This window comes from Odocoileus virginianus, chromosome 26 (genome assembly GCF_023699985.2).
Source record: "Odocoileus virginianus isolate 20LAN1187 ecotype Illinois chromosome 26, Ovbor_1.2, whole genome shotgun sequence".
NCBI lineage: Eukaryota > Metazoa > Chordata > Mammalia > Artiodactyla > Cervidae > Odocoileus > Odocoileus virginianus.
Window position 1 is genome coordinate 46602764 of NC_069699.1, and position 27304 is coordinate 46630067.

Consider the following 27304-nt stretch of genomic DNA (forward strand, 5'->3'; position numbering starts at 1 on the left):
TCCCTGAGGGCTTCATCCTTTGGGAATCAGGGTGGCCAATGGCTGGACTCCAGGCGCCCTTGAGACCTCCAGCCAGACTGTGCATGCCTGGGGAGCTTAGCTCAGGCCTGGCTGCTCATCTGGGCTTTGAAACTCTTTTGATGCATGGCCATGACAGCTGCTCCTGGACGGCTCTCAAAGCCCTGCACAGTGTAGCAGCTGTCCCAGCAACGGGCGGGCTGGACTTGGGAACCCTGGAGGATCCCTCTAGGTCAGAGGAGACCCTTCCAAATTCAGAATTTGGGCTTCGCTGATTGAGAACTTTGCACTGCTCTTGTAGCACCACCATCAGCCATGGCTGGGAGGAACAGCAACCCTGTGGGCAGGGTAGGACCTGGCACACCCATTCCTGGGCTTGGGGTTGGAACAGCCCATGATGGGCAGTGGGGAATGCCTGGTTCCTTGGGCTTCAGCCTCAGGTTCTCAGGGGGAGAGAGTCACTTATCACTAGCAAGATCTCCCAAATACGGTTCTTACATGAGATCCAAGGCAAGCACACAGCATAGCAAACTGGAAGAAACTGAGCCATGGGTTCAGATACAGGATGAGGGCAGCAGTCACCTGGCTAAGTTATGCTGGTGACAGGTATATCTGTGGAACAGACTGAAAGTGGGAAAGGGGGCCGCCAGCTTCTCTGAGGGGCTGATCAGAGGATGGACGCTAAATTCATGTTTATAGGAAAGCCCATGGCAGGGCAGACAGCAGATGCGGTGGTCCAGAGCTGTCTTCATGAGTCTTAAACAGCTGAGAAAGCATCAAGTAGGTTGGGATCAAGCGTCCTTCTTGATGTGGGCAGACAGTTTGAGGCTCAAGATGGCTGATGAAGGCCTGACGCTCTTGCCAATGCTCGGCTGTGGCTTCCCCAGGGACCAGCTTACACTGGCTTGGCCTTTGGTGACCTGCTTCCCAGATTTCCTGATGTGTGTCCTCACCTGCAAAAGCTGTCCAGGCTGGCTGTCAGGGGTGTCTAATTAAGCTGCTTGTGACTGCTGCTCTGATGCTAAGAGCACCAGCTTCTGCGAGGGCTCTGGAGGTGGGGCTGGTCTCCCTGCCCTGGCCCCTGGCTAACCCTGGATGGGGAAGACAGTTTGGCCCTCATCTGTGAGGTTCCCAAGCCCGCATTTGCCTCCACATCTCCTTAGCAAAGCTAGGCTCAACTTCTCCAAGGTACCCCCAAGGAAACTGGAGTGAGGGCCCCTGCCCTTAAAGCTCCTCCTGCACAACTCTTCATCCTGATTTTATACCGGCCAGGCCTGCCTGAAAATAGAAAAGTATAACCATTCATAAAAGCCATGGAGTTCGAGCTTTAAGAACAAGTTCCCCCCCATCCCTGACTAAATGCCAAACACGAAGCCCAATCACTCAGTTCAGGCAGATGGGCAGCATGGGTACAGCATCATAGCTGGTCTTGGGAACAGCCTCAGACTCAGGCACACTTCCTGCCCTTGTCAAGCACGATCTTGCTGGCCAAAATGATGACAAGGACGGGACGACACTGCTGAGAATGGAAAACCTTGCAATGTCCCTTACCACCTCCTGGGCAGCTAAGATGACTTGGAGTGGAGTGCTTCAGGAGAGAGGGCCTCTCAGCTCCTCCACCTCAGCAGAGGGCTCCTGTATTGTGGCCAGAAGCAGGAAGGTTGTTCCTCACAGAGCAGTAATATGCCTACCCCCATGTCTGGATTTACAGTCTGTAAAAAGTGAAGATGCACAAGTGCTCACACTCCACTTAGGCCTAAAGGGAGTAGAAGGAAGGGGAAAAAGCTGACTCAGTTATGATTTAATTTTCACATACTTATTTCATCACCAGGCTTGACTGGCTCCAACATGTTCTGCTTACCTGGTCACCCAAGAATAAAGAGACACACACTCATTTTTCAAGGTATTTCTTTTGTAAAGGAGCCAGATTTGGCAACTAGACTGAAAACCTTCCAAAATTCTGTACAAATGTGTAATATACAAATATACATAAGGCTTTTGCCGAGAAAAGACAGCACAACAAATGACAGAGGCGGCTTTGGTGTCACATACCACCCTAGGGCATCTCAATACCCCCTAGGAATGCAAGGGGCTGATGGACCACAACATAGGCTACACATGTAAAACACACACTACAGTACAATATGTACACCGAAGTATAAAAGACCCACTGTCCCCTTGGTCTGCTCACAGGCCCTCTGGCAGGAAGGCAAGCCATTCACCAGATAACCCATACAAGGGGAACTCCTTTAAGTCGGAGAACCTTGCAGAATGAACTGGTTCACCCTAAAAACCATTAACAGCACAGGGCATGCCCTTAAAGAGAAAGGTGGTCAGAGTGAATTCAGGAGACGGAGCATTCCTTGTGCTCTTTGGAGCTCTTCGTCATCTCTCTCTCTCATCCCCCCGAGTCTCACTCCATCTCAGTGAACCGGGCAAACATGGCCTTCCGGACAGCATCTTTGTAGGAATCTGCACCAGACAGTCCGTATGCGCTGCCTTTGGCGCCTAGGCCAGCTCCTTTTAGCCGGACTTGAGCCTGGGGGGTAATAAAATTGTAGTCAGCAGCTGGCAGGTAGGGTGTGGAATGCTCCCTCTCCCCCACATCTAGCCCACTCCCTACTGAGCTGGACCATCCATCAGGAGACAGAAATTTTAAATGAAGACAAGGATTTCTACTTTGGAGACCTGGAGTAGGTTTAAGGACTGAAGAGACCAAATGGGTGAGGGAGAAAGGCAAACAGAAGCACACCCTCCCCCAATTCCATGCCTGTTCAGCAAGCACCGTGCCTACTAAACGGCCCCAAAGCCCAGGGAAGGTCTGGTAATTTTAGGTACAGATCATGGCAGGACAGCTCAAAGTCAGCAGAACTCGCCTGCACAAATCAACAGCAAGAGTTTGTTCTAAGCTATGCTGCCAGGTCAGGGAGGGAGCAATCACTGGCGGTGCTCTTGTCTAGAAGGCCAGGGGTCAAGGGTCTCTGGTCCTGAGCTCTGACTGAATAAAGGATTTCTTATCATGGATGAAAGTCCTACTAAAGTGTAATTTGTTTTATACATAAGCAAAAATCACTTAGAAATTAAAGCACAGTACCTTTCTGAAAATCCGATCTAAGCTACTGAGTCAGCATTAAGGTTTGTTTATATCGAAGGATGTAGACAGACACAGTTCCTTAGGAGAAGGCAGAGGCTTTACCCAGAAACACCCAGACGGGTGCCACACCTGATCCTCCCCAATGACGTCTCAAACAGAGGGCGCAGCATGGGACGGCTGCGGGGAGGACACGCCCACTGGGGCCCAGGCCCTCTGGGCGCGTCCACCTCGGCTCACCTCTGGGACAAGCCTGCAGGCTGCTGAAGCCCAATCCCACTGCTTACCTCAATGGGGGCTGTGATGCCTTGACACTTTCTCCCCAAACCTGAGCCTTCCCGCCAACCCATGGCCTGCAGCATCTTGTTGCCAATGTTACTGTGGTCAATGCCATCTTTGGTGGGCTGCTCGTAATTCCTGCCAGTGGCAAACACACAGTTACTCAAAACAGCCAGAGCCCCGGCTCAGAAAGCGGAAAATGTGCACAACACATACACGGTGCCAGCATCAAACTGCTTCTTGCGCTTGGGTTCTGGAGGCTCTGGGATGCCATATTTCTCCCGTCTTTCTGCAGCGCGATCCCGGTATTTCATCTACATGGGAGAACAGCCCGGTTAGAGATACTCAGACTTCAATCTGTAGCAGTCTCAAGCACCCACACTTCAGACTGTCAACTCAGGTGCTTCCTTCATCTGGAGCTTGGCCTTTCCGAGTGCCTGCAAATACCACATGCCCTGTCTCCCTGGCTGCACTTCGTCATATCCCAAACGGTAGGTCTGTAGAGATGATCTCTGTGTGGAACCTGGGGCAAAACTACGTTTCCAACAACCAGTTTTATTTAACAAGTCACCTCTTGTCAAGCTCTTCAACCAGCCTGCTGGGTGTGGGCACGGAGGTCTTTGAGGGAGAGGAGGGCAGGGCTGCTGTTCTCCCTCAGCATTTGGACAGGCCCACCTCCAGGAAGACAGAGCCAAGAGGTGGCTTCCTGAGACCTGCTCTATAGTCCCTGGGGAGCTGGCACCATAAAACAGTGGGAAAAAAATAGGAAGGTAAAAAGCTTTAGCTATGGATACCTCAGAACTGTCTTGGGGTGAGCAACTTCAAGTAACTTGCTCAGAGGTTCATCTCTAACCCATAGGCCTCCATTTGTACCTAAACCCCTGGGTGGTTGGCTGTCAACCTGCTTCATCAACTACCAAGTGACTGCTCATTAGTGACCCCACTGCTTCCTTCTAGGTTACCTGCAATCATTCTGTGCCCGGCTGTTCCCTAGGACTCATCTGAAGCTCCCCTCACTATCTACAAAGGCTTCCCTGGCCAAACAAGCTCACTCTATCCTTATTAAAACCCAGTGTACTTCACCAGTGGGTCTCTGGCACTCAGGACTTGTGAGTGGTCTTGAGCACCCTCATGAAAGGACAGTGCAGGACTCACAGTGCACACAGCTTGGGTCCAGTCTACATGAGCCATGACGGCCAGGTGACAGATACGTGACATATCCTACCCTGTCCCTGGGACCTGGAACAAGTGCTACAAATAAAAGCCAAGGGCAGTTACCCCAAGACACTCGAGTGGCACATTGACCCCCATTCACCTCTCTCTCCCTCAGCTCCAAGGCTTCCAGCTCCTGCTCGCTCAGTCTGGATCGTCGGTAGATGTCCATGTTTTGCTGTGTGAGAGATTTAACAAACGTAATTCATATCTTCCTAATTTGAGATGTCAGAACATTATTAGTATCTATTGTGCTCCAAGTCAAAGTCCAATTCATTACATTACAACAGGAAAGCCAGAATTGGGTGTACCTGGAGCTGCCATGCTCCTTTCTACTCACAATCTGGAACGGACTATACTGAGGAGCAGCCTTCTAAGAGGCAATCACTTAATGCAGGAATTTACTGAACCCTCACTACCATCAGGGCACCCACAGCATCTCGTTGTCTCCCCTCCCTGCGTCAGATCAGCTCAGAGAAGCATGGCCACCTTGTGGAGGTCTGAGAGCTGCTGGTGCCTGACCAGGGCGTCTTTGTTTGGGAACTGGCGCCGGCAGAGCAGGCAGGCCATCTTCTTCCAGTCGGCCAGCTTTTCTTCTTCACTCTCAAGTCTCTCCACCAGCTCCTCTTCGTTGTCACTGTCACCACTGTAAGCAGCAACCAGCCCCCTCTAGAGACGAGAGGAAGGTGGGTCATTGGAAATGTACAACAAAGAAACAGCAATGGCTAAAGTAACGCCTAATCCAAGCTGTGAGAGAATGCCCATTACCCATACGTCACACATTAGTGAGAGAGCTAGGTCTTCCGGTGCTGGGCCCGACAGGCTCCCACCAACAACCCTCTTGGGAACCAAGAAGACTTCCTGGATGGCTTTTCTCAAACTACTGACCATGTCTGAAAACCCCAAATACAACAGATCAGAGTAATAACCCACTCAGGTAAGTATCTACCAAGTAAAACACGCTTTTTTGGTCTTAATTTTCTCTTTCCAGACTGTTAAAACTCACTATTTACAAATGCAATAAAACTCAACTAACTGAGCTCAGGAATCTGGGCTTTATTCTCTGTTCCGTCTCACTTGCTCTCACAAAGCCCTGAATATAGATTCTGTGTGCATAAGCTGCTTCAGATACCCATTGACAGGGACACATCCGTTTTAAGCAGGAATGAGATTAGCCAGATGCTTAGTTCAAGTGGTAAAGCATCTGCCTGCAATGCAGGAGACCCAGGTTTGATCCCTGGGTCAGAAGATTCCCTGGAGAAGGGATGGCAATCTTTTCCAGTATTCTTGCCTGTAGAGTTCCACGGACAGACCATGGGGTTACACACAGTTGGACATGACCGAGTGACTAACACTTTGACATTAGCCAAGATGCAGATCAGACTGAGACACAAAGCAGACACAGCCCTCAAACACTGGTTTAAAGCCGGTGCCTCCTTACTTTGAGGGGGTTCTCCTCATCTCCATTTCGCACCAATTCGGGGATGAGCTGTTGCCTTTCTGCTAAGGCTCCCTGGGAAACAGAGAACAAGTCATAAGCCTCAAGTTTTACCTAAGCTGCCCTCAGGAAGTAAGGTCATCCTTGTTACTGTTACCTTCTTCTCAAAGAGAGCAAAGCCGGCATCTGCGGCAGCAGATTCTCTCCTTTCTTCTTCCCTCAAAGAATTAACAGGTTGAAAGCTGTTTTTAAAATTTTCTTTCTGCTTGTTTAAACTCTTAGCCCAGCGTTCCATGTCTTTGGCAATCTAAATCAAACAACAATCACAGAGATTTAGGTAGAGGAATTTAGCAAACAGTCTATGCCAAGACAACAAGCCATTATTGTAACAAACTGTAACAAAATCCCTTTTGCCCTTATCTTTTATGAGATACTGCATACTACACCAAAGTTATTAACGAATATTGTTCCAAAGTCTGTGAGTCTTTCAGACAACTGACAAGATAACAAAGAATGACACTAGAAAACTGCACAATGCTCTAGGAACTTAGGGCTTCCCCTGTGGTTCAGATGGTAAAGAAATCTGCCTGCAATGCAGGAGATCCAGATTTGGTCCCTGGGTGGGGAAGATGCCCTGGAGAAGGGAATGACTAGCCACTCCAGTTTCTTGCCTGGAGAATTCCACAGACAGAGAAGCCTGGCACGCTATGGTCCATGCAGTTGCAAAAGAGCTGGACATGACTGAGTGACTAACTAGACTATGAGCTTAATGTAAATAAGATGTATGACCCAGTTTTTAAGAATCCAAATAAAGCTAAATGCCACAGCCCCACCCCACCCCTCGATTAAAAAAAAAAAACAAAAACAGAGAGAAATGGGTCTGCTGGTTGGGTCGTGATCTTACCTGCTGGGCTGTTTTGCTCTTGGGTTTCTCCTTCTTTTCCTTTCCCTCTTTTGCAGGAGGCAGGCCTGTCTGCTGGTGGGAATTAGACTCTGCAGCCAGCACGTAAGTCTCCTTCTCCCCATCCCAGTACAGGTACTGCTGGGTTAAGGAATTGTAGTAGTACTAGAATAAAAAACACAATTAATGCAGACTTTCTCCTGGGTCAAACCACTAACCTAAAGGCGTGTTTTTACTCCTTTACATCTACATTACTTTGTCAAAAAAATTAAACATAAAAACATAAAGCCTGTTGCAGACCAGTAATATTTCCTGGGCAGAGAGGAGGTGCTATACACCTTGGTGTAGGTGAGGGTGATGAACCAGCTGGCCAAGAGGTGTGAAACTTCTTGGGTGAGTAGAATGTGGTTTCGAGAGTCTCGAGTTTCCATTAATTAATCCCTGGGCCTGGAGGGTACCCAAAGAGCAGTAAGTCCGACTCCTTTCCACAGACAGACCATTTACACAAACCAGGTGGCCAGAGCAAGTGGTTCAGAAGGAGCTTTTTCTCACATGTCCTCCATGACAATCAGTTAACATCTCATTGTTAGGTTTAACCATACAGAACCCTGTCTGTTCTGTTTGGACACCTGGGAAACCAAACAGGGTTGTAAAACACCAGCTTGGGAACCCAGAAGGAGGTGACAGGTGAAGGAACCTGATCTGAAGTGTGTGGGGAGAACGACAACAGAGAATGGGTAGCAGCTATCTCTCCTCTTCTCTTTTCTCCAATCGCTTACTCTACCTGCTCAACAGGGGTTCAGGAGAGACTGCCTTTTGTATCTCTTCCAGGGGAGGTGGTGCATGTCAGACACAGGAGCCACAACTTTTACGGCCACCAAGAAGAATGGCCTGGGAAATGGCCAGACTCCACAAGAGCAGTGGAAGAAACATGTACAGGCCCAGCCCGCTTGGCAGGTCCCACACAGCTTCACACCTGACTCTCAGAAACCACAAGCTCTCAATGCCAAGTTCCTGTTAAAAGCACTTATTTTTACTATTCTATATATATACACAGCTTCTGGTCATAAACTGTTGCTTATTTATGGAGTGTTAATGTTGCCTTTCCTCTTTAAAAAGTTTTATACACTGCCAAAAATAAAATATCCACTCCACAGATCTGCTCATTTTTACTCTCAAAAATACTAAGTAAAAAAAGAGCTGTACACAAAAGGTCACATATTGTTTGATTCCATTTATACAAAATGTCTAGAACAGGCAAACCCAGACAGAAAGCAGTAGTTGCTGGGGTGGGAAGGAATTAGGAAGTAACCACTTAATATATAGGCTATAGGGTTTCTTTCCAGATTGATGAAAATGTTCATCAACATTAGATGATAGGTGCTCAACAATGACTACACTAAAAATCTATTGAACTGAACACTCTAAATGGCTGAAATGTGAATTTTCTCTCAGTTGAAAAAAAATCACAATTTAAAATTTGTATATAGGTGTCTACATGAAGATTTAAGTCACCTGAAAATTTTAACGTGACAAAACAATCCATGGTAATAGGAGAAAGAACAGTGCTTGGGGCAGGGGAGGTGGTACCGAACAACAAGAGGCACCAGAGAATGTTTAGCATGCTAGGAGTGTTCTTGCTCTCATCGTGGTGCTGGTAAATGAACAAATGTATATACATGTAAATAAACATTCAAAGAACTGCAAGAACTCCCAGTGTCAGTTTCATGAATTTTTCAGTAAGTACATTACACCTCAAAACGTCTGTTTTACCCCTTAAATTACCTGCGAGTTGGGGTCATAGTACAGCCCTGTTGTTGGATCATAGTAATATCCTGAAGATTCATCATACTGGTACGTGGATGTGTCAGGCACTGCTGCAAAAACAAAACCCAGCACACAATCATTCCAGGGTAGAGACTGGCTTTACTTCCAATTCTAAGCCACTGAGATGCAGCAGGTCGTCTTCTCTCACATCCCCACGTGTCCCGCTGACACCCACAAAGGGAGAGGAGTGCTTATTAAACAAAATCAACAACTAGGACCTTCCAACTGTCAACAGCCCCATGAGGTTTGGCTTACCATATTTGGTACCAGGAACTACACCAGTAGGGGAAGCGGCTGGGGCCTGTGTACTTGTGCTAGTGCTAGGCTGTGCTTCCTCAGTCTGGAAAGAACAGCAGCTTCAATATAGTTTCAACTGTAAAGCCTCTCAAGAGAACTAAATCACTGCAATCATCCAGCAGGAAGGGCCCCCTGACAGACCCACGGTAGCAATGGTCTAGGGCAATCCTTCAGCAAAACACATGCTGACAACTGTCTTCCTAAAGGTCAAGTCGAAGCATGCATAGTATAAATAGACCCTGTGTGGAATCTTGCATTTAAAATACAGACACAAAATTATTTCAGTACATAATACTATTAGACAGAAAGAAGTAAGGTTGGAATGTGTGTGCATTACTCAATCCTGGCTTACACAGTGAGAAAAGACAGTACTTGTACAGCAACCGTTTCCCCAACAATCACCAGTTCTATATCTAAGATGACAGGATTACCGGAGAGCCGGGTGGGTTGGAGGTCTGATTATACAGCTGGGGACTCTGGGATACGACAGCCGCTGAGGTGGTGGTCACTGCTGTGCCTGATGATAAACACTGGAGTTACAAGAGCCAAGGTACTGAACTCTAAACCAAACGTCCTTACCTGGAATGCCCAATCTAGAGTCTGCCTTTGTATATGTCAGTTTTTAACCACCTAATTCCCAGTAAGTACTCTTTAACCTATGATATTGTCATTTTTATAATCCTACTAGAATGTGATACACAAAGTCAAATATTCTGTATGATGGCTAAGAAGGGGAAGAAAGTTTCCACATCTGCTCTGGGGTTGAAAATAAATTTTAACTGCCACACCTTTGTAATCCTGGAACAAAAACTAGAGCAATAGCTTTTAAGAGTGACCCTTCTGACTGATGTCTGGACATAAGACTGTTCACCTGAACTTACATGGGCACCCACAATTCCAAACAGCAGAGAGGGAAAATACTGAATTCCAAGAATGAACGCTCATTATGGCATAGTTTCTAGGAGCTTTGTATCAGCTCCTGATGTGCACAAGTGTTAGTTGCTCAGTCCTGTCCAAATTTTGTGACCGCGTGGACTCGAGACCATCAGGCTCCTCTGTCCGTGGAATTCTCCTGGCAAGAATGCTGGAGTTGAGAAGCCATTCCCTTCTCCAGGGAATCTTCTGACACAGGGATCAAACCCGTGTCTTCTGCATTGCAGGTGGATTCTTACCATCTGAGCCACAAGGGAAGCCCATTGTACAAGCAATCCCAATATCCCCCCAGAAGCTTAGGCCCATGGTGACAACCCTGAATGTGCCCAATCCACCCAGTCTTATAGGGAAATGGCTTTCCTAGATTGATTTGGATTTAATGAGAACATCTAGCTGTATGTCCTTAACTGTATTAGCTTAAACAGGAGATAAAAGAATATGAAGTCTATTACCTGATGCAGATGATGCATCGGATTCTAATCCTCCAGCTTGTTGCTGATAAAACTGTTGGTAATCCTGTGAGTACTGAAGAAGAGTCCACCGTTAAAGCTGCCATTCTTGGACATACTCTGGAGACCAGAAGTCAGATAATGGTCCAATCTACCCACCTGAGCATACTGGGCATAGCCATCTTGGCCTGGCTGCAGGTAACTGTAGTCCACACTGCCTCCTTCGCCACTCTGAGACTACAATGTCAAAAGAAGAGGAAACACAGACAAACTTAGTGGACACTGAGGTCTTCAAATGTCCTTGGAGAGCTTCTAAGGCAAGCACAATCACAGAGCTGACTTCTGTGAATCTGGGCACCACCACCACCACACTACTTGGAACAAAAAGATCCTCCCCTTTACCTGGGTGGATGACCACTGAGCAGCAGCAATGGCTGTACTAGCCACGGAGAAGGCGCTGACCCTGTTACCATCTGGGAGGACCAAGTCTCTGAAACCACAAAAATCCAACCATGTGATTTTATATCAGTAAGCTTCCCATCACTTAACCCCACGCCACCCAGAAAACAGTAATTCACTCCAGACTTTACTGGAAGGTCTCCAATGCCAGCAACACATTTCAGAGTGAGCAAGTGTTTCCACGGGCAAAGCCCTAAGTGGGCATGTATCCCTGCAGTATCGTTGCTCTCTTTTGTACTCTTCTATTTAATAAGGTGTCTACTTGATAAGTAATGATACTAGAAATGGGAAATTTACATCACTAGAATGAAGCTCTACATACATGAAGCTTTGTATTAGCATGCTGTTGTGGAAGGAAAGAATTATTTCCAGATGGCTTTGCACCATTCTGAAGCAGTTTGCATAGCACATATTCTCAACCCATCTACCAAGTCTGTCTTGTCCTGCTCTCAAGCCTTCTGGCAACTGGTTATTGAGGACAGGAGGGAATAAGTGCTAAGAAGACAAGTGTATCCTTCCCAGCCAATCAGGAAGGATAGCACCTCAGTGCAGAGAACATGGGCTTTGAGCGCAGTTAGCAGCGCATTCGTGGACAAGCATGCAGATGCAGCGGTTTGAAGTAAGGGCAATGAAGCAACTCACTTTCTGGCACTTTTTGCAAAATCAACCCCAATAGTTTTGCCATCTATTTTCAAAGGAGGATGGAGACTCTGTAGTATCTGCAGCAGCTGAGAAGCATCCTGCAGGAGAATGTGAAGAAAAACAATTTTGTCATTTTTGTCACGTAACTGAAAATCTCTACCACCTATCCTAGTCAAAGAAATATTAAAAAAAAAAAAAAGGAATAGCAATTCATTATTATCTGTGGATATGAAATCATGAGAAATAAAAAAGCCCTCTTTCAAGGTATCTAGTATTATTAAAGGAGTCAGTGCTTAGGTCAATTGAAAAGCATGAAAAAAGACTAAACTGTGGCTCAGACTTCAGTTCAGCAGGTTATCTACAGGTATACCAATGGTATTTTTACCACTTACTATAGCCATCAGCCTATAATTTAGCACTGCAATAACTGTCATTACTTAAGTTTTGAACTTTGGACTCCAAGAGCATTAGACGTAGTATCACAACTGGATGAACCACGCCTCTTATTTCAGTTTCTTTAAAAAGAAAAGATCCAATGAACATCTCACCATTGCAGAAGACAGCTGCACAAACGCAAAGCCTCTGTTCTGCTGGGTCTGTTTGTCTTTTATGAGGCGAATGTTATTGACAGCTAAGGATGCATAGGGAGACAGTGCTGTCATGATGGAATCTACCACAGTGTGTGGAGCTATGTTTCGAAGTATGATCGCTGCAGGTGAACAAGACAGAGACATGCATTTCTACCACCAATGCCTTTCAAAGCAGATTCAAGTACAAACAAATCCATTTTGGGAGGTTTCCCGTATATTTGACCTTTGAATGCAGGGGGATGAGGGGGTGCTGACCCCACTCCCACCACGCAACAGAACATCTGTGTCTAACTTTACAGCCAGCCCTCTGTACTGGTAGTTCCACATCCCCAGATTCAGCCAGTAAATAGTGTAGTACTGTGTGTGCTTAGCTGCTTCAGTCAGATCTAACTCTCTGCGACCCCATGGACTGTAGCCCACCAGGCTCCTCAGTCCATGGGGATTCTCCAGGCAAGAATACTGGAGTGGGTTGCCATGCCCTCCTCCAGGGGATCTTCCCAACCCAAGGATTGAACCCAGGACTCCCACACTGCAGGTGGATTCTTTACTGTCTGAACCACCAGAGAAGCCCAGTGTAGTATTGTAGCATTCTTTAAAAAAAAAAAGAAAGAAAGAAAATCAGCATAAATGCACATGGTTCAAACCCATGTTGTTTTAAGTGTCAACTGCATATATCTTTCACTTTGATGTTGAAAAGAAATCCAAAAATCAGTCTTTAATGAGACAATCTGAAGCCGCTGACTGCTCCTCATTAAAATAAGAGCAGGAGAACTAAAACATCCAACGGAGGTCAGTTTCCAACATAACTGTCAAAAGATTACACTTGCACTTACTATCACAATAGTAATCAACAGACTGAACTGATTCTGTGGTTCCAGGGGGCACTTCCTGTTCAGAGTCTACAAGAAAGGAAAGAAAAGAGGAAGAATCAGTAATTGAAGACATACAACAAACCAACACAAGAAATACATTCATATACCAAAGTTTTAAGTAAACGTAGCTGTTTTCTTTTTTAACCATTTGTGGCTACAGTAAAACCTCATTAATTTTGACATTAATTTTAAATGTGGAATGCAAAAACTAGGCCACTGGAGGACTTCACCTCTGTAGTAAAGAAAAGCGATACAGAATGCAAAGCAGGAAGACTGACTTAATCTTGAAAAATAAAAGAACTCTTTGTATTCTTGCACTCAACAGCAGGATCTACTAAATCTAAGGCAGGAGGTTTAAAGAAAATAACTACCTAACCTAAGGTAGAAGGTTTAAGGAAAATATATACATTATTGCTTAAACGCCCCACGGTCTGTACTTTTCCTTAGGTTCACAGACAACCCAATTAGTCAAGTTTCAATACATATTCCCAAACAGCCAAATCTGGGCTTACCAAACTTGTCTGCTCCACATCGGAAGCATTTTAGTCTTTTCCTGAAATTGTTAAGGCAGCACTGGAAAAAAAAAGTTTTATCTGTAATTCTATCTCATGGTAGGCCAGGTTTACTAGTAACAAAGTGGGTTAGAACAATAGGGTCTCGGGCAAGTCCCAGTGAGGAGCAATAAAAGCAGAAGGTGATCCCACGCATTGAAGACAAAGGAGCATTAACCTAAAAATCTCACTATGTGAATGACCCCCAGAAAAATACATTCTGACATATTTTGAAGTAGAATTCCATTTTTCTCAAGTTGGGGAAAAGTTTCAGTTCACCCCAAAACCCTGCAGCAAGCCACTGGCAAAGTTCTCCCTTATGTCAGAAAAGCACTCTATAGACCACTCTATATACACAAATACCAATGTGAATGAAATACTGTCTAGAGTCCTGCTGGACATGTGACACCAAGTACTCTCAAAATGTCAATAGCAACACCTACTTTGTGACTTTGGTGACATTTTGCCCACTTAGGGTTTTGCCCATGGATACCCTTCCTCACTCATAATAGACCTTATATAACTCCTTTATATAACTCAAGCAGGGCCACAAAGGGTTTTGTTAACAAAGAGATTGCCAAAAGATGAGAGCGCTAAAATTGAAGAAACCATAAACTAAAACAAACGTAAAATCTTAATTGAAACACTGGGCTTAGAATCTGATTCTTAAAATCTCTCATGTTTGAGGGAGTCCGTCCTCTAATACCTACTCAGGAGGACCCAAGAAAGTCAAAAAGTATGAAAATCACCTCATGATAAAAGCTGGTGATCATGTATTTTACCCATTTTCTTGTTTGGATAGTCAAACAAATAGAAAACAAAAAACCCCAAGAGTTTGGTTTGTCTGGGAAGAACACGTGCTTACCTTGTTACAAAGCCAATCTTCAAACTTAGGTCTGGGATTGCTATAATGCATTGCAATATGCTTTCCTTGAATCACCAGCTTTTTCTGTAAAAAAAAGAAGTAATTAGTTATTCCCATTGTGAGGAACATGTGTCCATTTTCCCAGGGCAGAGCACACTTCGGAAAAATCAGTGCTCTGGAATTAAATGGACAACATACGGGGAGGACCAACCACCGCCACCTATACTCTGCCCATCCAATCCTTCAGATAGGCAGTAAGAGAATGGGATGCGGAGTAAAGGTAAACGGAGTCAGGGAGTGCTGAGAAAGCTGACACACGCTATAAACGCTGACATGCACCAGGCCGTGTCTCCAGCAGAGACAGAAGTCCTAACATTCAGCATTGACAGGCTGCCTGAGAGGTGACAGTCTAGTTCAAAGAGCAGAAGACACAACTCTCCCAGTTCTGAGGTTGTCTCCTACTTTAGCCCTTAGCGTGGTGTCCTCGGGCTTCGCTTCACTTTTCCCCCAGTCCCACATCCTTATGCAAAGTGAAAGCCTTTACATTTCCCCTTCACCCAAATTCCTGCTTCAGGATGTGTCCTTTGGGGACAATGAAGAGGGAAACCCATTTTTAAAGGGAAGCTGGTGACAATTTTCTCAGGAGACACTAGTCTGAATGCCATCGATTCTAAAAACAGCTAAATGAGGTTTCTTCCTGCCAAGTGTAATCACGTGATGTCCTGAGTGACAGATGTGTTTTTCACTGAAATAAGATGGTACTCTCTTCAAGATGAGTAACCAGGAGGCCAATGAAGTTTCTTCAGGGGGTTAGGAAAAGTGTGTAAGTGTTCATATACCACCTCATCCTTCTAGTCAACTGTGTGACTACAAGGGATTTTGTTTTCAAAGGTGAAAATTCCAAGCTGAATCAGTTTACCAAGAGCACACCCAGCATCTGCCCCCAAAGAGCCTTCATTTAACAGGAACACCTTTTCTGTTTCTTTCTGGGGGGAGGGAAAGGGAGCGGGGTGTTCTGACACCGTCAGAAGGGATTTAAGTAGGAGGTTAGATATCCAAACTTTTTAAAGGAGTCTAACCCCTCCAAACATACATACTGTTGAGTAATTTGGTTCTTGCAAATCCTGGAAGAGTTAAGACATGCTGTGAATGTTGTCTCTGCAATATCTAAAGGCAAGACTGCATGTCTGGCCAAGAGGGAAAGAGCTGAAGGTCATCCACTCACTGTGTTGTATAGAAGCAAAAATAAAGAAGCTGGGAGATAAGTCAACAGATCATCCCACTAGGAGGGATGTGCTGGTTTGGGGAGACTCCAAACTATCACTGAGTCCCTAATCCTACTGGCCTTTCATTTCTGGAGTGAATTTGAACTGTAATGAAATAGTTACACATTAACACAGCTTTGTATACATTAAAATTGTGCCGCTTTTAAGTGTCTTTCAGGTTTTAATTTCCCAGGAGTTTTTTAAACTCCCAAGTCATTCTGATACATCCACTATATTAATATGATGCTTTAAAAAGATGCTGTTGTGTAAAGAAAGCACGTTCACCTGAAGCTTGTGTATGTCCTAAATTTTACTAGGATGGTGTCCATGGTATGAAATGAATTAAGATCTACCATTATAAGATCAGGTTGTCACCTCTGGGTTAAGGATGTGAGAGGCTTAAAAACCTAACAAGTCAATCAAAATGATATCCTCATTAGTGAGTTTCATTATTAATGATATTAAGTTTCCAAAGAATATAACTCTTATTTATGAGTGACAAATCATAAAATGCTGCAGAGAAGCAACATAATGAGTTAAGCAAACTTCCCAGAATGCACCTGGTTAAGGCATTCAATACTGTGCTTTGGAGTTCTGGCAAAAAATGTTATTTATGTGCCAAGCACTAAACATTATCTTGACAAACTGTAGAACACTTCAGTTAATGCCACATCAAAGAAATCATCAAAGATTTGCTTTGAACAGACTGTAAGAGGCATTCTCAGGGAGATTAGGATGTTAATGCCACTCTAACTAGATTAGACAGCAGCAGGACACCAGCTCTTAGGCTAATCTCATCAGACTTACTGTTCATAAATTCTACTAGATCCTTAAATAGTTCTTGAAGACCCATATGAGCAGTTATGCCTCTAGGAGGCTTGAGATCTCCAAGTTGAAATAATTACTTACAAAATTCCTACAGCAGACTTCAATTATATTCTATTAATTGTCAAATTGAGAGTTGGATAATCTAAGATGACTCTCAAGGGACATAATAAACAGGAATATAATCAGGGGAGGAAAGGGGGAATATTCAAGATGTTCTGATAACTACCAGACAAATACTCAGTGGTTAACAAGGCCATGTCAGGCAGCCATGTTTAAAGGCAGAGCAAATTCTGCAGTGTAATGTGTGGTACTGTATTTATTCCAGTAACATCAATTTTAATATATACAAAGCTTTTTTTTTTAAAGTCACTCCTTTGGAACAAACCACTCCTTCAACCTTTTTTTTTTAATTGTACAGACTTGTTCCATTTTCATGAATATCTAGACTTGGTGAGTGAAGCAACCTGATTGGCTTCCATCCAGCTGGTAGCATCTTGCAAGTGATAAAACTCCACGAAGGCGAAACCACGGCTTACACCTAGAGACAGCATTCAGATATAGACGGGATACTCGTGTTAGTCAGTTCCTTTATAACAGGTGAATCTCTCTCCCACTGCTTCAACACTGCGTGACAAAGCCAATTGGGAAGCAGCTTTACAAATGTGACTTGACTTGGGGATCTTCTTGATACTTTGCCATGGCAAGGAACCAAGCCGCCTGAACTAAATGCCACTCGATTTGATTCCACGCTTAAAAAGTAACCATGCAACCGATTACAAACAGTCAAACAAGGAGTTTATACATCACTACTTACCGAAGGGAAAAAAAAGCCCCTAAAAACAAAGTTTTTAAAAAGGTCCTCGGATGCTTTCTAACATCGTTTTCAAAGAGTCACATTCCTTAGCCATGGCAAACCTTTCATTCTGAATTCATGTGCTTGAAGACTGGGGAATATCAGGATGTTCTTTAGGGACTGAGGTGCGAATGGGGAAGAGAACCAGAACAGCAGGAACTAAGCAAGCTCTCACCTGTTTTCCTTTTCATCAGCCTCACGTCCGCAGGCTGAGGGCCTTCAAAGGATTCCATCATTTCTCGAATCTGCACAGGGTTTTACACATTTACTGTTAAAGCTTTAGCCACAAACCATTCCACACTAAAGAGAGTTCAAAGACTAGGGATTACATCAACTTAAGCTTATGTTACTTAAGCTTAATTGGCCAAGCTTTTAAATTTCTATCATCAAAATGCAATTAGTCTAAAAATAGAATAAAAGAAGGGATGCTTCTCATAGAAACTGATGTACTGTAATAGCTCTGAAAGCCTTCTTTACCTGCTGATGGGGGATTTCCTCAAGTATAGCTACCTGATATTGTGAGACACAGCCTTGCTTGTGGTGTGCTGACCCTCAAGCCTCCACCTGCCCCCCAGGCTAATCTTGTCCTTTGTTCTAAAGGACCAGAGAAGAGAAAAAGATTTAAAAGAGGCAGATGATATGTCATCATGCTCTGAAGTAGAGTAAGTAGAGTCTTTGAAGGAGACTAAGAAATCAATAGCCCCAAAACAAGGAACTCCTTTAAGATAAACATTTTTTGCACAATGTCTTAAAGAAATGTTTCCTTACATTTACATAAAAAAAAAAACACTTGTAATATTCTTAGACTCTTAGTAAATCAGAGTGAACATGAATTGGGCCTGAAGAAATACTTTGGCTGTTAAGCTCATTACTGATTTCAGATCAAACCTTCACTGCAAAAGGCAAAATACATTAAAAAGAGACATCAGTCTCTTCAGCAATCAAACCAGGCAGCAATACTCTCAGGAAAAACACCAGGGACAAATTTGTGAGAGACTCTTAGTGGCTTCCCCATTTCATTATTACATGTAAAGGTTGCAGGATTATATTATTTGGGGTGGATGTGCCTACTAATTAAAATTCATTATACTCCAAATGAATACTACTAGCGCTTTCAAGGTCATTTGCAGACATGAGGAGAGTAGTAAAAAATTTGAGGTGCCTGACGTACATGTTCCTCGAAGAGGTTACGCTATATTTTGTTTCAGCTTTCATATTGTAAACAGATGTCCTTCTACTAGTTTATTTAGTGGCAGGTATTTCACATTTTTGTACTTTTTGTTGGCGATTTCACTGTTTAAAATGGCTCTCCAAAAAAATAAAATAAAATAAAAATTAAAAAAATAAATAAAATAAAATGGCTCTCCGGGTGTAACGCTGAAGTGCCATCTAGTGTTTCTAATGCAAGAAGGAAGGTTGTGATGCACTTTACAGAGAAGATATGTTAGAAAAGCTTCCTTCAGACCTGAGTTACAGTGCTGTTGGCTGTGAGTTCAATGCTAATGAATCAAAGTATATATTAAATAAGACACTTTTAAACAGAAATATCCACAAAATAAGGCTATATACTGATCTGTTAATGAAAATGTTGTGACCAGGGGCTTACAGGAATCTAAGTTTGTATTTCCCCTAAGAGCATAAGTCAATACTCCTAGTGGCTTTGGAGACTACCACAAATAGAGAGTATGTAGAAGCGTTACATCAAGCCAGACCCAATCACCTGACTCAACTTCATGCTTGGTAACATAGTTACTGAAAACTTAGTTACCAGAGTAACTGAAGACAAACTCTATGAATACAGTGATACAGTAACACACATAGTAACATAATTGACTAAATGTAGTTACTCTAGGAGTTCACATGTCAGTGAGGGGATTAAAAAAAATGATGAAAGTGATAAACTGAAGTTCAAGAGAATACTATAATTTTAAAATGCTTTTAAAGATCCCAATATGAGGAGGCTTCCCTCATAGCTCAGTTGGTAAAGAATCTGCCTGCAATGCAGGAGACCCTGGTTGGATTCCTGGGTCGGGAAGATCCTCTGGAGAAAGAAATGGCAACCCGCTCCAGTATTCTCACCTGGAGAAGCCCATGGACAGAGGAGCCTGGCAGGCTACAGTCCACGGATCACAGGAGTCAGACACAACTTTGCAACTAAACCACCACCAAAGAGCCCAATAAGCAAATTTCCCACAAATATTGCACAAATTTGGGGAATCTCAGAAAGTTTACTTGGAAAAACCTGCCTTCTTATGGTAAGCACTTCTAGTTCCCTGAGAAGCCTGAAATAAACAAGCATTAAAATCTTATTTCATTATCAGAAGGTAGTGCCCCCAGGGTCGGCTAGGGCACTGCTCTCCCCATTGCCACCCACTTCTGCAGACTTCAAGGGCCACAGGCTTAACAGACTCAAGGGAACAACATGATCAACAAGTAAACTTTCCTCAACTGACTCCTGTAGGATTTCTTCTACCCCCTACTCTACATGCCCATAGTTACTGCTACCTGAGCTCAGCTCTGCCTTCCTTCCAGCCCCTGCCACTCCCTGATTCTATCATTCAAACCTGCACAGCTTGTTACCAGGCAGAAACTTCAGCAGCTTTTTTTATACTTAGCTGGGCTTTCAAAGATTCCAGCAGTGGCCCCCAAATAAGCTTTTCTCCTGCCAAACGTCTTTGATTTTAGTCAAATTAAGCTAGTGAGGGTCAGTCCACATCTTATCCTCAGTTCTTCACCAGATCAAAAGATTTTCTATCCCTTAAGAATGAGCTCAACTAACAGCTCCCTGGAGCTCTTCCTTACCCTCTACCAGTCAACACAGCTCCCTTAAAGAAGCCTCGAGTTACTACTCCACAGAACTACTTTCAACAAGACCTCTTCTGACACTTATCCCTTTCTACTCTGCAATGTCTTCATTATCTGTTGACTTTAGCTATCATCCTTTAGCATTTCTGAGGCAGGATCCACGGTTCTGCAGTGTAACAGTACACAGTGGAGCAAGTGTGCTTTGGAACACAAATAAATACCCACTATTAACTCAAACATCCCATCTCACATTCTGTCACTCCCAGTGTTTTAGAAGACCAAGGCCGTGTGAACTCAATACAGCTCTAAAATTCATAGTCAGACTATTACCTTGAATACCCCAAGGCAACAGATACTGGCATAATACTGTGCATTTATATGGTTTATTAAATATACTTCAAAACATCACATTCATTTTACAGACATTGGCTGAGCAGCCTCCTGAGTTCAAGGGTTGGGGATACACATAAGAAATTCTGCCTGGAGATGCCCCTGGTGGTCCAGTGGTTAAGAATCCACCTTCCAATTCGGGGGACGTGGGTTTGATCTCTGGTCTGGGAACTAAGATCCCATATGCTGCAAAGCAGCTAAGCCCATGTCCACAACTAGACAGGTTAAGACTCTGTGCTTCCAACCCAGGGGGCATAGGTTCCATCCCTGGTTGGGGAACTAAATGCCCACATAGCACGGCAAAAAAAAAGGGGGGGTGGTGGCACGGGGGCACATTGGTAGAACAATGGACATATCCAAAGTCGCCTGCAGCAGATGCCAAATGGTGGATGGGGCTGGAAGGAATGGGTGAAGGCCAGAGATACCACTGGAAACCAGGCAGTGCCCAGTACACCAAAGCCATAGTTGACCAGTCTGAGAAGTGGGAAGCCAGGCTTGTCAAAAGGCTTTCCAGAAATTTCAAATGGAGAATACAATTTCCATCAAATCAAAGGATGCTGGATTATTAAAATGTTCTTATGGATATAATCTCAGTGAATAAGTGACCAATTCAACAAAAATGTAGTGACAACCTTCTAAAAGCTATTACTGAAAGAATAAAAACTGCTCCCTGTAGTTCTGAAAACTATATATTGAGCTTCAAAGTCTAAATACAGAGATTATCTATGAGCTAGGTTGAGAGAACTTCACCCTAATTATAGAAAAGTACTTCACTAGATATAAGCTTGAGCTAAAAAGAACACAGGAAAATAATGGTTAAAAAAAAAAAAAGAAAACAATGGTAGAAGCTCAGAATCTGCTGGGCCTACTGATAGCTCAATAGAACAGTTGGTCCCCCTTACATCGCTCTCCGTGATGGTGATGGGAAGGCCGCGAAGCATGATGGTCTTGCTCTCCCTCTCGTCACTGATGTCATGCCTATAGTCATGTTCCCCGTAGTCACCATCAGAATGGTAGCCGTCTTCGGATCGGTCACTGTTCCTTCTTTCACGTTCTCTCTGATTTACAATGAACAAAAATGCAATTCAAATCACACTGGGCTTTTTATCCTCTTTGATCCACTCCCTCCACTCCTAATAATTCATCTTTAGGGACAGAGATAATACAATAATTCCACGACGAAGTTCACCATAGTGTCTTCTAAAATAGCAAAAAACAAAAACCCCCAAACCTGGCAACAATCATTTAATTTCAGGAAGAATGGTTTAACAACTCACTGAACAGTATATCAACACATAAACAGTATTACTAATTAAAATGATTATATGCATAAAAAAAGAAAAAAAGTGCTAAATTATATGGGCAGCACAATATTACTTCTAAACAAAGTTGATGCATATGGAAAGAAATGTGAAAAAAAGCTATGCTATAATATTAAACTACAACTTTCAGAAACTATCTTAGGCCAAGGGATGGTACATAATTATGCCCCGACTGACTCATCTTTAAAATGGGTACAGTAACTACATTATGTGGTTGTAGTGAGATTTGAATGAGTTCATCTAAGTCATGTGCTCAAAAGAGTGCCTGGTGAGCCCTAGGTAAACCCTGGATAATAATTCTGACTACAAAGCTCAGTCTGTCTTTGAGAGTTATAGCTGACTAACCAGATTTCAGAATACTAAAGTGTTTGAATAGAACACTCCACCTGAGAGATTCCCACACTTGGTATATTTATTTCATAGTTCTAACAACTCCATAAATAGTTGCTGGTCACTCACCTCTGGACTGTCATAGTCTCGGTAGTCGTCATATCTATCACCCCTCCGATCATCACTAGATCTTTTGTAATCTGAGTCCCTCCGCCTGCTTCTGGATTCACGCTCATCACGGTCATCCCTGTCTATGATGGAACCGTATCTTCCACTGCGCTCCGTTCTACTCACTCTGTCAGGGAAGAAAATTTTCCTTTATTCTTAAGTATATCACATTTTTTCCCTTTAAAAAACACGGTTGAAAAAAATTTCAATCTGTATTTTGGTTTATAAGGTATCCAAATAGTGCAGTGCATCCCTTAAAATTTATCATCAAATAACAACTTATAATTGAGACAATTACAATTCAGAGAGGTTGTCTGTCCATGTTTATCCTGCATTTCCCCAAGCCTGGGATCTACACATCACTCCTTTCTTCCCTGATTTCAGATCTCAGTGATCAATTTAAATAGGAAGACTGCAATTACAGTTGTTCCTGCCAGGGACTGTTTCTAGGCCCGCTGCAGATACCAAAACCCATGGATGCTCAAGTCGCACAGTAAGCCCTCTGGTATACCCAGTTCTGCATCTACAGATTCAGTCAACCACGGATCATGTAGTATGGTATTTATTGAAGAAAATCTGCCTGTAAGTGGATCTGCACAATTCAAATCTGTGTTGTTTAAGGGTCAAATGTATTCTCATTTCATTCAGTTTCAAAGGAGAACATATCCTGACTCATCCACTCTGAAGCGTATTCTCACTATGGAGAAATGGACTACTGAACTGGATGAGTAGTTTTTCTTTTTTTCCCCGTTAGGCAGTTAACCAAGTTCAATTGTTATAATAAGCAGCATCATCAGAGAACATTATTTCCTATAACATCTGATTTATTTTTGATTACTGGGCAGCACTGGGCTTTACAGGAAAAATCTAATAACAAAAGGCTTAAAGCCATTGGACCACAGATACAGTTCTTTTTTTAAAAATTAATTTATTTAATTGGAGTCTAATTACTTTACAATATTGTAGTGGTTTTTGCCATACATTGACATGAATCAGCCATGGGTGCACATGTGTTCCCCATCCTGAACCCCCCTCCCCCCTCCCTCCCCATCCCATCCCCCAGGGTCATCCCAGTGCACCAGCCCTGAGCACCCTGTCTCATGCATCAAACCTGGACTGGAGAACTGTTTCACATATGATAATATACATGTTTCAATGCTATTCATTCAAATCATCCCACCCCCGCCTTCTCTGACAGAGTCCAACAGACTGTTCTACACCTCTGTATCTCTTTACAAACAGTTCTTTGATAAACTGTTTACCAGATTCATAAAACTGTGTAAGGACAAAATAAAGGGAAGTCCTATAAGGGCATCATTTAGAGTATACAGATTTAATAAAAAGAAGTGAATGAGGACAAATAGTCCAGGGCAATTTCACAATGTAAAGTATGTGAATGAGAGACCCTAAAATGGTAAATGTTTATTTGGAATCAAACAATGACATCATGTAATATGAACATTTCCTGAGTCCCAGTGGGCCATCAGTTTGATCTATCACTGGGACTGGACTCAATATTAAGGAGGCAGCTGGCTGAATAAGCAGAAGTTGTGTGTTTAAATCAAATGGTTTGAAGGGGAGACCCCACAGATGACACAAGAGCCAAATGCTCTCATCTTAATTCTCTGTTAATTCTTTAGCAGTTTTTCTTTCTTCTTTTTTAATGTAACTCATGGCCCAAAGCTTCTCAGCTCTATAATCTGGATCATCTTGTCATGGAGGGGATATGAGAACTGGCCTTCACTGACTGCCAGGTACTATGCAAAGAGACAGGACAATTTCCTACTTTCTGCCAGAGGCTGTTTATCCATACCAGGAACCTTCATGATCTCCTACTCCACGGAGCCCTTCTTTGCTTAATTCTTTCTTACCCTTCAGGCTTCACCTTAAGAGAATACTTTCTCCAGGAAGCTTTCCCAGCTGTTTCCAAGAAAACACAGGTTCCTAAGTGTTCCTAACAGTCCCCTCAACTTCTTTTACCACAGGACAGTTCACACAGTATTTTCATTATCTCATTAAACCACGGGCTTGTGCAACCAAGTATCATGAAAGTGCTCACAGAATGCATGACACAAAACACAGACTCAAATATTAGTATGATAAACAATTTTCAACAAATAGTTCACTCCCCATTAAAATATTGAGATCAAAGGCACGTACAGTAATAACTTACCGTTTGTCTGAACCCATTGTTCTACTGAAGATCTAGGACACTGCGCCAAAAGGTTCAAATTTGCTTTCTTCTAGGAGACAAGAGAGATCCGTTGCTGCAAATCTAGGAGATCACCTAAGTCAACTGTTTCATAGCTGGGACACCACTGAGACTGGAATTTCTTCAAACCATTAACAGTGATGATCTAAGGTTGAGGGGTGGGGACCGACTGTAAACATTAAAATCAAGCGATGGTTTTATTAACAATGAGCATAGCAGGAAGGCGAGCAGAGTTAAAAATATTAGATTCCATATTCAAACACAAACCCATAAAAGGATGCAAGCAGAAGATTCCTTCCCTGCTCCCACTGTAGGATTACAAAGCAAAAAGGGTACAGCTGCAATCAGCTCCCTGTGTTCTGAATCAAAGCAACTCCAATGGGGTAGTTGGTCCATAAAACATTATCGAAAGTGTCTTTATTAATACAAGGAGCTAAACGAAATTCAAAAATTACTCATGAAAAATTTAAAACCTTTCAGAAAGCCAATACTGGGCTAACTGAAAATCGACTCCGTTTAAAACGCAACGGCAGATCCAAAGTTATATTAGCAAGAGTAAACTTCCGTACGACTTAATTCCAAGGTAACAATAATCACCACAGGTCCCTGAGGCAGCCAGCCTGGCCCCGCTGCGCACTGACGGTGGTAAAACATCACACAGCTAGACGGCCCTCAATGCTTGCGAGGTCTGAGAAACTAGTTACAGCCCTCCCTGGCGCCTGTTCTAGGCAGCCGCTCAACGAACATGTGAATTAATACAGGGAACAGAACCACCAGGGAGGAACAAGGCCCTGGAAAGAATCCCTGCTGCAGCCCCTCACAACGCCTGGGCACTGCCCAGACCCACCTCCGTGGGGAGGCGCGGACGAGATGGCGGCGCCACGGACTGCGCGACCGACTCAGGCATCCGACTTTCTCTTCCTGCGTGCACTTGCGCCTCCCGACCCCCAAGGGGTTCCCAGCCCCAGATCACCCTTCACCGAACAGCTTTCCGGAGAGTTGATTCAGGCGAACCTGCAGAGCTATGGCGGCTAGAGACTGTCAGGGCGCCCCTGAGAAGTATCTGAGGGACAGACAACGACTCCTTGCTCAACTTGGCCTGGGAGTTGGAGACACATCCCGGGAGGGGCGCACTCACAGCTCCAAGAGAAAAGGGCCTCGGGCTGGCCGGGAGAACGCTCTCTGAAAGCTGACAGCGCTGGTGGAGAGGAGGGGCGCGGCCCTCCAATGCCTCGGGTAGCCCTTCGAGATCCCGCTGGGGCTGAAGGGCCGCAGCGTGCGGCTGACAGGGAGGCTCTACAGGGCCTGCCACAGCAGAAACAACCGCCAGTCATTACGGGCGGCCGCCGCACTTACCCCCAGGAAGGACGGAAGTAGCAGCAGCAGCAGTTTATGCCAAGGAATTCCAACAGGGTACGCCCGGTTCACAAAATGGCGCCTCCGCCGACGGCCGTCTCCTACCCACAGTACCTCGCGCCTATCCCCTCCCCCCACCACACGTTTCCTGAGGAGGCCGCCAGTCCGCGAAGGTGTCTGGCTGCGCGAGGGCTGCTGGGAACTGTGGTCGCTAGGGCAGCATGTCACTTAACTACGGCCTGTGTCAATTTCCTACGTGTTTTGAAGAAAGGTTTCTTCAAAACCTCGGCCTTGTCTACCTTTTCCAGATCCGGATTAGACCTTTTATCTTTATTAAGCATAGTAATTATTTGCCTTTGCTCCATGGGCCTTAGTACAGTTTGTTTTCACTGACGTGATGTAAACCAACACATTTAATATGGCTTTAGTAGAAGGAACGCAGGTTGATCACCTTTTGCATTATGGAACGCTAGATTTTATTATTGGGCTGCATGCTTCACAAATATCTATTTCCATGTTCATAACCTTTTGAGATGACTGTTAAACCCATTTTGCAAGTAAGAAAATTGAGGTTTCTGGTAATTCAGAGGATTCTTAAAGGCAGTCTTCAGAATATTATCTTATTGATAATCTTCAGTCTAAGGCATGGACACGGGAAAGTTACCTTCCAGGGTTAATAGAACAGTTGAACGGCACCATCGACTCAATAGACATGAGTTTGAGCAAACTCCGGGATATAGTGAAGGCCTGGGAGGCCTGGCATGCTGCAGTCCATGGGATCACAAGAGTCCGAGACAACTGAGCAATTGAACAATTTAATAGTTACTAATTGTCTGTCTAATGTGGTATGCTGTGTTCAGTCATGTGTGAGTTTTTGCAACCCCAAGGACTGTAGTCTGCTAGGTTCCTCTGGATTTTCCAGACAATACTGGAGTGGGTTGCCATCTCTTCTTCCAGGGGATGTTCCTGACCCAGGGATCGAACCCATGCCTACCTGTGTCTCCTGCATTACAGGTGGATTCTTTACCACTGAGCCACTGGGAAGACATATCAAAATTAACACAGCCTGGGAGCCATCCATGACTTTTTTTCCTTGCACTCAAATCTGTCAGCAAATTCTGTTGACTCTACCTTTAAACAGCTATCTCAAATGCTGTTCTCCTAGTCAAAACCATTATCACTGTCCTTGTTTTAGAGACAGTAGGTCACATTAAAAGGTCACACTGTGGGTTCCACACTATAGTGGTGTAACTGGGATTTGAATTAGTAAATTTGGTTTGAGTCCATGCTTTCATCCACTAGAATGTAAACTCCAGAAGGGTGGGGACTTTTCTCTGTTTAGTTCACTACT

General features: G+C 44.0%; 1 protein-coding gene across 2 annotated transcripts; it reads right to left on the minus strand.

Moving 5' to 3' along the window:
• Window positions 1-1909: 1909 nt before the first annotated feature.
• On the minus strand, window positions 1910-26068 carry RBM5 (RNA binding motif protein 5). 2 transcript variants are annotated; one of them, XM_020915919.2, is made up of 25 exons: window positions 25954-26068; window positions 24559-24625; window positions 22347-22512; window positions 21468-21623; window positions 17546-17615; window positions 16982-17055; window positions 14425-14508; window positions 13521-13581; window positions 12970-13035; window positions 12095-12255; window positions 11547-11644; window positions 10848-10935; window positions 10605-10682; window positions 10449-10521; window positions 9495-9580; window positions 9022-9106; window positions 8725-8816; window positions 6943-7104; window positions 6196-6345; window positions 6042-6113; window positions 5090-5269; window positions 4704-4778; window positions 3605-3702; window positions 3397-3526; window positions 1910-2557 (listed from the first exon to the last, which is right to left on the minus strand). In XM_020915919.2, the coding sequence occupies exons 2-25, from the start codon at window positions 24573-24575 to the stop codon at window positions 2432-2434; spliced, it is 2448 nt and encodes an 815-aa protein (XP_020771578.1). In that variant the 5' UTR covers window positions 24576-24625; window positions 25954-26068; the 3' UTR covers window positions 1910-2431. The 2 variants fall into 2 exon arrangements, with proteins under 2 accessions (XP_020771578.1, XP_020771577.1); XM_020915918.2 differs by having other exon boundaries at window positions 24559-24628.
• Between the last annotated feature and the right edge of the window lie 1236 nt (window positions 26069-27304).

Coding starts and splice junctions, on each gene's coding strand:
- RBM5 (XM_020915919.2), bottom strand. Junction 17,056..17,545: donor GCTGATGAAAAGGAAAACAG/GTGAGAGCTTGC, acceptor TGCTGTCTCTAG/GTGTAAGCCGTGGTTTCGCC. Junction 6,346..6,942: donor AGAGCAAAACAGCCCAGCAG/GTAAGATCACGA, acceptor TGTTTGATTTAG/ATTGCCAAAGACATGGAACG.